The 11,432-nt window shown below is 45.9% G+C and overlaps 1 protein-coding gene across 1 annotated transcript; it reads left to right on the forward strand.

Annotated features, from left to right (window-relative positions):
• Positions 1-1,120: 1,120 nt before the first annotated feature.
• On the forward strand, positions 1,121-4,355 carry ADM (adrenomedullin). The gene is made up of 4 exons (XM_044426140.1): positions 1,121-1,259; positions 1,943-2,041; positions 2,332-2,478; positions 2,978-4,355. The coding sequence occupies exons 2-4, from the start codon at positions 1,944-1,946 to the stop codon at positions 3,348-3,350; spliced, it is 618 nt and encodes a 205-aa protein (XP_044282075.1). The 5' UTR covers positions 1,121-1,259; position 1,943; the 3' UTR covers positions 3,351-4,355.
• Positions 4,356-11,432: the final 7,077 nt, after the last annotated feature.

Raw genomic sequence — 11,432 nt, forward strand, 5'->3', positions numbered from 1 at the left:
TTTTAATCTGATTTCTGATCTTTAAAGCTTCTTGACTGTTAAGGCACATACAGGAAAACCCCTAAGAAAAGGAGAAGCAAATCCACCAGATTTGCATCGTTTTGCACACGCTCGGGAGGAGGACCCGGCCAGACCCATCTAGTCCAGCAGTGGCTACGTGTACAATTAAGCGTAGGCTGGAGAGCTAATGAGGAGGTGCAGCAACGGGAGAAAAAAAGCTCACATGTAAATGAGTAATCAGCTCTGCAATGCCACTGCTGTTACTGGCATTCCTGTTCAGCAAATTTACGCACCTCTTTTCCCCAAGCACACATGCACATGTACCCACAGCCACACAGACATGTCATTCAGGAATTTATTCTTACCTTTGTACAGCAGGACTTCACTTTCATATATTAGAACTATGAACACTAAGACACTAAGTTAAACTGATCCATTAATTGCACTACTTCGAGAACAAGGCACAACTTTATATTTGCAAATTGATCAGAATGCTTTGGCTACTGGGTGGTACAGGAATGAAATTGATGATAGTGATGATGATGATGATGATGATGATGATGATAAAAATAAGCCACCTGTCTTTTAACTGTATGTCATTTCAACTAACATACTTGCTCTTGGTATTCAGATCAGCAGAGGGAAAAGTGAGAAACAGCCAGTACTGACAGGGACCATGCCTGGCAACACCGGGACCGGGAACTATTATCCATGACCGCTCCACAGAGCCTCTGTGTTCAGAGGCAGTATTCCTCAGTAACAGGAACAGTCTCTTGCCTTCACGTTTATGAGTTTTGCAGAACCATCTAGCCACTTCTGGAAGCTACTTCTGGAAGCCGAATACGGAGTAAGCTTCACCTGCAGTTCGATTCAGTAGGGCTCACCTTACGGGGTAAGAACAGTGGGCAGAATCCATGGGAAAATAATTGCGGACTTGCTAGATTCCAGTGCACATCCCTGGACACGCACAATCTCTAGATCAATTGAGGAAGTGTGCAAACTAAACTTTCATGGTGTTTCCTGCCCACTCCTCGCGGCGAGTCCCGCCCCCCTGCTCTTCCCCCCTCCCTGCCTGGTGCTGCTCTATAAAAAAACCACGCAAAGTGCGCCGGACAGTCAGTAGTAACTTCAGTGGTGCAAGCAAGACAGCCTCAGAGATCAGCAGCAGGTCTTGAAGGATCTGGGCTGTTTTGACATTTTGCAAACGAAGTTATCCGAGGATTCCCTCTTCAAGCTCGGTGGACTATCGTCATTATCAGGTCTGCACTTCTTAAATGGAAGAATAAGGACGGGCAGGCGGGAGGGGGAAGAAAGAAGAGCTGAGGGGTCGTTTAGAAAAAGGGAGCTGAAAAAGGGTTTGTGGTCCTTCCATTAGCAAGAAGGGCCCCAAACTCTGGCCAGCAGATCCGCACGTGCAGTTCTGCTGCCCAGGGACTGTTCTCTTTGCTACTGCTGGAGAACCGAACTTACTTTAGACAGCAAGCCCTTGAAGGAGTTCGTCCCGCCTGGAAATTCAAAGGGCACTTCCAGCGTGAAGGTGGCTGTTCCAATTATGTTAGGCTACGCGGGGGATGCGATGGGGAGCCGGTAGGGAGGTTTGCGTCCCTGCAAGTGCACCAGCAGCAAGCGCCTGAGGGGCCGTTGCTTCTCCGCTTTCGAAGGGGCTCGCTTAGCCTTCACCCTGCTATGCAAATCGAAACTTTGACAAATGTGGACGTTGGAGGCTCCTTTATTGATCCTGCTGTGATGAATTACTGAGCAAATATTAGAGCAGGATGTCACACGGGCTCCCAAAGTCCCCCGCTTGGGCACCGGGAGAGGCGATGAGAAGGGGAGTCTGCCGGGCGGCAGAGCGACCTGCCTGGCGATCTGCAAAACAAGAGGGCGTCCCCTTTAGGAAGGGCAGACTGATAAGATTTTCCTCCTTTCTTTCTCTGACTAGGATGAAAGTGGTTTCCTTCGCCCTGGTCTACCTGGCCTCCGTCTCCGTCTTCGGGGTGAAGACAGCCAAATTGGACGTTGCATCAGATTTCAAGAGAAGGTCAGTGGCCAGCAGCGCTGCTTCGGGTCCAGCCGAGAAACTGTCTGCCCAGCTTCCCACCACCCTCACCACGATAAGGCGGGAAGGGGAGGAGGGGTCGGGGGCATTGGCTGCAGCCGCGGAGCGACCGCGCGTCCTCCTAACCCGGTGACAGCTGTAGGCTGCCCTTCATGGGCAAAGCTCGGAGCGACCCGCGCTCTCCGCCTGCGGAGGACGACCCTCCCCCCCCCCGGGCGCCACCCCTCGCCGAACTTTCGCTTCACCGGCTTCTCCCCGCCCGTCTCTTTCAGGTGGAGTAAGTGGGCAGTGAGCCGCGTCAGGCGGGACCTGACATCTGCCGCCGCGCTGCTCAGCACGGGACAAGCGGCTGATGCAAACGTGCCGTCAGTCATCCGCACCCAGGACGTGAAAGGCGAGTCCGGAATGGCGCAGCCCAGGTAATTATTCCTTCTCCTTGCGAGCGTTGTTGTGACGCGGCCAGGCGCTCGCGGGCCCTGGAGCGATTTTGGCGGCAGAGCGAGCAGGCGAGCGAGGGGCGTAGGGGGAAAGGGAGAGCCGGGCTGCCAGCAGAGTTCCAAAGCGGTCTATCTGAACGCGTAGAGGAGGCGCGGGGGAAGTCAGACCCAGCGACGCTGGAGCAAACCTGTGCATGCTTTCTTGGCGCTTGTCCGGCCTGGAGTCCAACTGTCTTCACCCCCTTTCTAGGCGTTTTTGGGATGGAAGCCTTAAAAGCTAAATTTAAGGTCTGGGGGCTTCAAAGTTAGAAAAACGTGCTTGATTTGCGGACTGTTCCTGCTAAAACCAAAGGGATGCAGAGTAGCCACGCTAGGCTGTAACTACGGGGTGGGATCGGCTGTTTTCGTGCGCGCTCTACAAAGCGCCGACCCAGACTTTTTTCCGTCTGGCTCACGGCTTCTTTCTCCTTCGTCTTCTCAGCCGCCCCGAGGTTGGCCGCATCCGCGTAAAGCGCTACCGCCAGAGCGTCAACTCCGGCTCCTCATTCCAAGCCCTGCGTATCGGATGCAGACTGGGGACGTGCAACACGCATAACCTGCAGCAGAAGATCTTCCACCTAAATGACAAGGACAAGGACAGCCACCACCCGCCCAGAAAGATCAGCGCGCACGGCTACGGCCGCAGGCGGCGCTCTCTGGCGGACATTCGCGCGCGCGCCCCCTCCGCAGCTTCGCAGCGCAGCGACGGCGTCGCCAGCAGCAGCAGCAGCAGCGCCCTCTCCCGCCTGGTACGTGCGCTTGCCGCCCAGCGCCCCGCTCGGCCGTCGCGCAGCCGCCTCCTTCGCAAGATATAGGCGTCGCAGCGGGTGCGCCGGTGAGCTCTAACCAGGGAAGAAGCGAGCGACAGCGGAGAAGCGCGGGCGAGCGCCGCTCCAGCAGCTCGGTGACTACCGGCAAGAACGGGAGGCTGAGCGTCGCATTCCCGGAGGAAAGAGGCGTGCCCTTGCCCAGGGGACGAGGCGAAGGGACTCTGGACCGCGCTCTGCGGAGCAGGCACTGCAGACCTCTCGCAGGCCGCCCTTCTTCTCCCTCCCTCCCGCAGTCAGCGCTCGGCGGCGGCGGCGACAGACTCGTTCCCGCTCCGTATTGACTTCTCTCCCCCCTCACGGCAGGGAATTGGCTACTCGCAAGCCCCTCCCTCGGCGGCAGGGACTACCTTTTATACTTGAACGGCCCGGCCAGGCGAAGTGCAATGGACTCTCGGTGTGTGCGGTGTGGCTGAGTGAGTGGCTGGGTGGGTGTTTTGGCATGAAAGAAGAAGTTAGCCATATTTAAAACAAAAGAAAAAAGTTTCTCCTCTCCCTGTAATCTTTAAAGTACAGAATTATTTTTATATGTTTTATATATATATATATATTATATATATAGTGTATGGGCATTATTTTTAATATTCCCTGTTATTTTTTTAATATATTGAGAATCGTAACCTTTGTTTTCAGCAGTGGCGGCACCAGGGGGGGAATATGAGTAAGGAAAATTTTGCAGTTCTGGATCACAGCCCAATTGTAATTTCCAGTCTAGGATTTAGTTTAATTTATATCTGAAAGTGCCTTTCTTAGAACAACCACATGGGTCCAGCCAGCAACAGGGCAGGTGGAAGATACAAGCTACTTGCCGGGGCAGCAGAGGTGTTTCCACCTTTCTGGTGCCGCCTGTCATTTTCATTTGGTCTATGTTATTGGTTTTGATTGCCTCATTCTTTCCTTTATTTGTCATGCTTTAACACATTCCAGACTGGTAAAAGATGTATCACTGTTCTCCAATACATGGAGGAAAATAAACATTATCACAAAAACAAATTCTGGGTAGGTGTTTTTTAAACATCGTGAGCAAGCTTGGTGTGGACATGGGTGGAAGGAGGCTGCCTTGTTATTTACGTGAGTTTCTCTCCTTAGAAGCAGTTGGATTTAAAGTTGCTTAACTGTATGCAATTTGTCACTTTCTGTTGAGACAGAACTGGGAATAAATTCATCCAGCTTAATAAACATCACAAAGTCATGAAAAGTACTTTTCACATAAAGATTCAGAGCTGTCCAAGCAACTTCAAGGCCTCATCTCCTTACATGTCTTTCAAGTGAAGTTAAAACATGTCAGAGCTTGAATTTATGATCTTTTTTAAAACAGCAGTTAATCTGGAAAACAACATTGCTTTCACATTGCACAAGAAAACTTACAGATTTATAGGGAGAAGAAATGTGGGTTTTTTTTAATGGTCAGGGTATCTTCCAAGGTTATTTTTCTGAAGGATTTCCCAGCCAAAGTTCAGGCAAAATCCGGAGAATGGTAGGACACACATTCCTAAAGCCACAGACCAAAAAACAAAACAGCCAACATCAGCCTAGAAATGTAACCACAGCACCATCTACTGGCCCGATTTAACATTACTATCATAGTTGAGTTTCCCAAACTCGTTTGCCCTATGAATCAGCAATGGAAGATTCTTGGAAAGAAGTGGGAATTATTTGTGACAGTTGGGGGGGGGGGTTGATAATTGTGACTTTTGGGACGGTTTTTTCATAATGTTAAAGGATATGTTAGGAATATTGGCATAGGTATAAAAAAACAAGCAAATTTGACCTAATACATTAAGTGGCATTAAACATTTGGTTAGCGGGATCTCAGAAATGATCAAATTTGCCATTGCTAGTATTTGATCTGCTTTAACAGCAGACCTGTTCTTTAAATTATGATATGTTATTTATCCACCTTGCTTGGATCACTTGTCCATGGTCCCAAGCAGATAGCCTTTTGAATCACCTTTGACTGGATCTTTCTGACTTTTTAAAGTAGTTTAAACCTTATTATCTTTAATGAACTTTAGATTTGCTTGTTCCAAGATATTCTTTTTTAAATGCAGAAATCGTTTCTGGCTTTCTTCAGTGTCTTCCCCATACTGTTGTATTCTGCAATTATTACTACAGTCTGGATTCTCAGTTAAAGAGGCACACACCTTCTTCCTTGATAGTGTTGTTAGCTGCCCACACTTGGGTATTATTAGCTACAAATCTTTCTTTTAAAGAAGTAACAGATTGTTTAGACATGTATACAGTCTACAACAGGAAGGGAGATGTTAAACAAGCACCTGGTGTCCTTCAGTTATTGCAAAATAAAGAGCAATACTACCAACTGTGCCGTTTTTCCTACATAACTACTTGCCTTGGGCAAAGTTTGAATAACTTCAGCCACCCAAGTAGGTATGAATAAATCTTCATAAGAAATGTTCCACTATGCATTTGTTCATCCATTAATTCATCCACATGCACACAATTTTTAGCCATTGACACAACATTTTTCATGATAAGGCTATGGTGTACATATGTACATGGTGGCATAGTAAATGTGTACCTTCATTTGGCTACTTTGCATAGTTTGGGGATAACCATGAGTTATATTTACATCACTGCCTTCTTCCAACATGCATATATTTGGAACATTTGGCTTAGCTGTAAAGTGTGTTCATTACTTTTCATTCATTCAGTAATTATTCTGGATGTTCCTGCTGTTGGAACTTCCATTTATAACTACCTTGCTTTAACTGCACATACACCCTTAAATACCAAAGTAGTTACTCCCTATATATCCATTGTTTTCTAACTTCTATATCTCATGTGAGGAACTGTTATTCCACAATCCTCTGCAGTCATTCTCAGCATATGCTGGCTAAGTAAGTGGCCTATAAGAAAAATAATTACTGTGAAACCTAGAATATCATTTCTACAGTCTCTCATACTGTTCCCAGAGGATATTGTGAATTACATCGTCCTGTGGCAACTTAACTGGATTTCACAACAAAACGGGAAAGAGTACTGCACAAGTGTTTTATTTGTTTATCAAATTTGTATGCCGTCCATTAATTCCGTCTCTGGACGGCTTGCAACATTATTTCAGAATAAAATAAGTTAACTATTCCATGCTGTATGAACATCATAACAAGTATGCAGGTAATACGGAAAACATATTCATGCAACTACATCTTGGGTGATGCCTTTTATGCTTTTATAAATAAACATCACTTGTGGTTATCTATGAGAATGTATACCTGAACATCGTAGCTTTTGTAAGTACTTTTAAATAGGTCTTAATAGAATTACAGATTACGAAGTGCCTGTTGTGGCTGGCTGAGCACTGTATGTTTACAAGCCAGCATTTGCCAGCTTTGCAGGCACAGTGCAAGATTTCCAATCACACTTAAGACATTTGCCTTCCTTGGATTTGCTGCGTTCCTGTCTCACAAAATGGAATCGTTAGTAGTGCATGATTTTTATTAATTTACTTATTGGAATTATTTATTTATTTAAGATATCTGTATGCCATCCTTTGCAAGAGCCTTAGGGCGGCTTACACAAATAAAATTCCAAGGTACATAAACAATAAATTGACAACCCACTCTGGCTACAAATTAAAATACAGTAATAAAATTCAATATTAAAACTTATTAAAATAACATTTAAATAAAAAGGTCTTAACCTGGCGCCGAAAAACATATTATGATGGTGCCAAGCAGACCTCTCTGAGGAGCACATTCCATAGATGGGGTGCCACCACAGAGAAGGCCCTCCTCTGGGTACTCTGTCTCCTAATGTCTTTCACAGAGGGTTCCCAGAGGAGGGCTTCTGTTGCCAATCTCAGGGGGCAGGAGGGCAAATAGGGAAGAAGGCGTTCCTTTAGGTATCCTGGTCCCAAGCCATTTAGGGCTTTATAGGTAATAACCAGCACCTTGAATCGAGCCCGGACTTTGATGGGAAGCCAGTGGAGCTGATAGAGGACTGGGGTTATATGAGAATAATCCTGGCAGCATCCTGGCAGCTCTATTTTGAACCATCTGAAGTATCCAATTAGAAAATGGACAGTAAAGGCAAGGACAGAATGCCTCAATGCAATCTAATCTGCATGATGAAATTACAGGTTTGTGTTCAGAAAGTATGGAGACCTATAGGACAAGAACATACAATGCAGCAAATGACATTTGCAACAAAAGCAATTAAAGATGCAATTCTATGCATATTTAAATAGAGGATTGTGTATTGTCATTAAGTGTGCAATCATATGCATGCTTAGACAGAGAACTGTGTTTAGTCATTCATGGTGTGGTTCTATACATGTTTAGACAGACAAAAGGCCTACAACTCCCAGCATGCCCCAGGCAGCATGGCTGACAGGAGCATGCTAACAGTTGTTAGCTTTTTTTCTGTCTAAAATGAATAGGATTGTGCTGTAAGGTGCTTTGAGGTTTCTTCTGAAAAAAAAAAAAAATCTGTACTTCTGTAAGCCTTGGCATTCCTTCATGCCTCTAGTAATTAGACTTCCCTCAAGTGAGCATATGGGGTACTATTTTGGCTTCATAAGCAATAACATTCACTGTCTGAACATTAGAGATGGAGGACATGATGGGTATTCTGCTTTGCAAAATGCAGCTTCTGTGGGCAGATGGCTAAAACACACTGGGTGATTTCTGCATCTGAAAATATGGTAGAGCGTGGACATTTGTTCAGCGTGGACAATTGTGGCTGATACTGGCAATCCAGCTACCTGCTCTTGCTGTTATTTACTCTTCTCATCTATTCGCCAAATATTGTTAATCAGAAAGGGTTTACCTTCTTTGCCCTGGCAATATCATTGTCAGGAAAGAATGAGATTTCTGGCGTAGTTGAAAAAAGCTGAAGCTGGAGAACTAGGAGTTGTGATACTGTTGATCTTGGAGTTAATGAGTTAAGGGAGGAGGGAGAGGCTTCCATTAAAGGAAGGGGCAAGAGTGACATCTACAGAGACTGAAATGATCTGCAGAATTCTGTAGGATGTGGTATCTCTGATTCCAGCACAGATGGATGAAATAAGTGCATTTCCGCTCCTTGTATTAGAAACTAACCAGTGATTGGGCAGAAGTAGACACCAGAAACTTCAGTGGCTATCATTTGTTGAATGAAGTATTTTAAAAAGCTTTGGAATTCATACTATGATTTGTGTGTGCCCATTTATTGTGTCAGGCTGATGGCATGCATTATGTTTCACTGAAACTCTAAATTTAGTGAGGAATCCCTAAACCCAATCATATTTGCCTGCCCTTTCTTTCATCCTATTCCCCAGCTACATTTAACATGTCTGTTCCCTTACCTAATACCCCAAATTCACGGAAATTGGTCTTGCCTGCTGTTTCTTTGATCCTTTAGATGAAGAGAGGACATGGTTCCCTTTTTGGTGCTTTCCAGTGACAGCCACTGGATGCATTCATAAATCACACAGACTCACCATGGCAATATGCCATAGTGAACATTGGTTGTTCAGTGAACCGATGTCTGGCTCACCATCCGTTCATGAAATCATAGCATAGTAGAGTTGGAAGGGTCACTGAGTCACAGATTCACAGAACAGCTGGGTCAGAAGGGTCCAGGAAGGCCCTCAGGTCCAACCCCCTGCTGTTGCAGGACTCCAATTTACACCTCCCACTCAGAAGGCTGTCCAGTTTCTGTTTGAATGCCTCTACTGAGGGAGATCCCACCACTTCTCTGGGCAGCTGGTTCCACTGTCATATTTCTCTGACAGAGAGGAAGCTTTTCCTAATATCTAGCCTGAATCTGGGTTGTCTCAGCTTGACCCGATTATTCTGTGCCTTGCATTCTGATATCAGCAAGAAGAGTTCTTGACCTTCCTCCATGTGACAGCCTTTGAAGGTACTTATAGGAGGATATCATGTCCCTGCTCAGTCTTCTCTCCTCAAGGCTGAACATACCCAGTTCTTTCAGTCTCTCTTCATAAGGCAGTGTTTCCAAACCCTGGGTCATTTTGTTGCCCTCCTCTGGACCCTTTCTAATTTTTCTGCACCTTTCTTAAATCTTAGGGACCAGAACTGGACACAGTTGTTTTGCCTCTTCCCTCCCTCGCTTCCCCTCTTGGTCTTTCCTTGGGAATCTGAGACAGCCACGCAGCAGCAGGCTTGCTTGCCACCTCCCTCCTATGATCCTGAACCAATTTCGGCTCACCATGGCTTTCTGCCTCTTTAGATTTCCCCCCTGGCAGTTGCAGTATCTGTCTTGAAGGCAAGCCTTCGTGTGCCCTGTATTGGCAGCTAATGAGAGCCACTTTGAAGCGTCCAAATGCAACAAGCATTTTCTTATTATGATGATGTGAACAATGTGCACAAACTTTTAAAGGCTTTTGTTTAGCTTGCAAATTTGGACAGGTCTGCTGTTGTGTGAGTGTGAGAATGAGGATCTTTGGCACACACCGTATGCAAAACAATAAGTTTTAAAACATTTGTTGCCCACACCGAGGTGAAGCTTAGGTATTCTGAGGAGGTGGTCAGAAGCTGCCAAAATGATGATTGCAAGTGCTGGCTATCAAGTCAGATGTTGTGATCTCAGCGGGAAAAGGACAAAGGGAGAAAAAACCATGGTAAACAAAGGAGTCTCAGATTATGGTGAAGAGGGCCAGTGCCAATTGTTTCTGCTTGTTCACTTGCTGTTGAACAGCAAGCTCAACAAGGATTTTTTTCTGCTCCTGCCAAGTAGTTAGTAAATTCCCAGTACCCATAAAATCAGAATCTGTCCCTCAGATTCTGATAATACAACAACCTATTGTGGGTACAACAACCCCTAGAACAACCCATAGATTTTCAGGGTGGCTTGTTCAGGTTCACAAGAACCCACAATGGGTTGTTCTGTCATACCAGCCCAGTCTTTCTAATGCAGTGGAAATTTTAGCTGCGTAGCAATGTTGGGCAAAACTGGCCGCTCTAGCTCCTGGTGATTCCAAGAAATGGGCTGCGATGCATGTTTTGCTTGCTCTGCAATGTGTCCCAGTTAGAATTTTGTTCCCTTTGTTCCACAGAAGTCAAGAACTCTGAAGCCAGTAACAAACAAACATGTAGTGACCATATTATTTGCAGGCGGCGGGGGGGCGGGGGGGGCTCTGGGACTCCTCGCCCACACTGTATGTGACACTGGTTGCTTTCCCCATCATTCTCTGGATAAGCTGCTTAAGCAGTCATGGGAAGGCGTGGACTCCGGTAAAGAGTAATTTCCCCCAATGTTTGATTTATTGCCAGACAATTTAAGGGAGAAGAATTGCCGTTCGGTAATGCCTTGCCAGGGCCTGCTTAAAGAAAATCTGACAGAACAGCCATCTAATTGCTATGAAGGATTTTAAGTATGGACAAAAAGACGTTAAACAGACTAGAAAGTCTGCTTTGAAGTCCTTCCTGGTCAAACCTGTCAGCCAAATCTGGCTGTGCGTCCTTTTGTTAGGCCCTAGCGACAGGCTAGTTGTGCGTGGTCCTACTCCTTGAGCATTCTGGATGCGGGGAAAAGATTGGCACTGGGGCACTTCTTCCAACCATCCAGCTAAGAATCAGGCAGTTCAGGTCTATGCCTCTGTTAGGGGAAAAAGAAACTGGAGTTTGAGTCAGAGTTAGATGGGGACAGAGAGGGTTGAATTGGCAGGTGAAGATCAATAGGAATGCTTGGTCATTCTGGAGAGCTGCTGGAGGAGACTGTATTGGTTGCCTGTAGGGATGCTAAGCGATGTTCCCCCACTGATGCGTGCTTTACTTTTGTAAATAAACTCAGCTTACCAAAGAACGTCCTGAAATCTCCACAAACAAGGATATAGTCTTGGTGTCGCAACTAAATCACATTACATACACTTTGGATATACAGAGCTGTAAATTGTTCATGGATTAGCATGGCATAAGTTAGCCTAAGTGTGCATTCACATGGGTGTGTTCAACGAAGAGCTGTTTGCACCAGATTGCAGATGATATTACTAATGCCGATGGGTGTTTTGGTGATTGTGTGGCTCTTCTTTCAGGAGAAGCATTATTACAAGCAGGAGAAGGGAGTGGAGGCAAACATGTTGCATCAGCACGCTTAAACCAAAACTCA

This window comes from Varanus komodoensis, unplaced genomic scaffold (genome assembly GCF_004798865.1).
Source record: "Varanus komodoensis strain SLA01 unplaced genomic scaffold, ASM479886v1 scaffold16, whole genome shotgun sequence".
NCBI lineage: Eukaryota > Metazoa > Chordata > Lepidosauria > Squamata > Varanidae > Varanus > Varanus komodoensis.

What these genes read in the sequence shown, in the direction of transcription:
- ADM (XM_044426140.1), top strand. Translation starts at nt 1,944, where the DNA reads ATGAAAGTGGTTTCCTTCGCCCTGGTCTACCTGGCCTCCGTCTCCGTC. An exon ending in GCATCAGATTTCAAGAGAAG is followed by an intron (nt 2,042 to 2,331) that starts GTCAGTGGCCAG and finishes CGTCTCTTTCAG; the next exon opens with GTGGAGTAAGTGGGCAGTGA. An exon ending in TCCGGAATGGCGCAGCCCAG is followed by an intron (nt 2,479 to 2,977) that starts GTAATTATTCCT and finishes TCGTCTTCTCAG; the next exon opens with CCGCCCCGAGGTTGGCCGCA.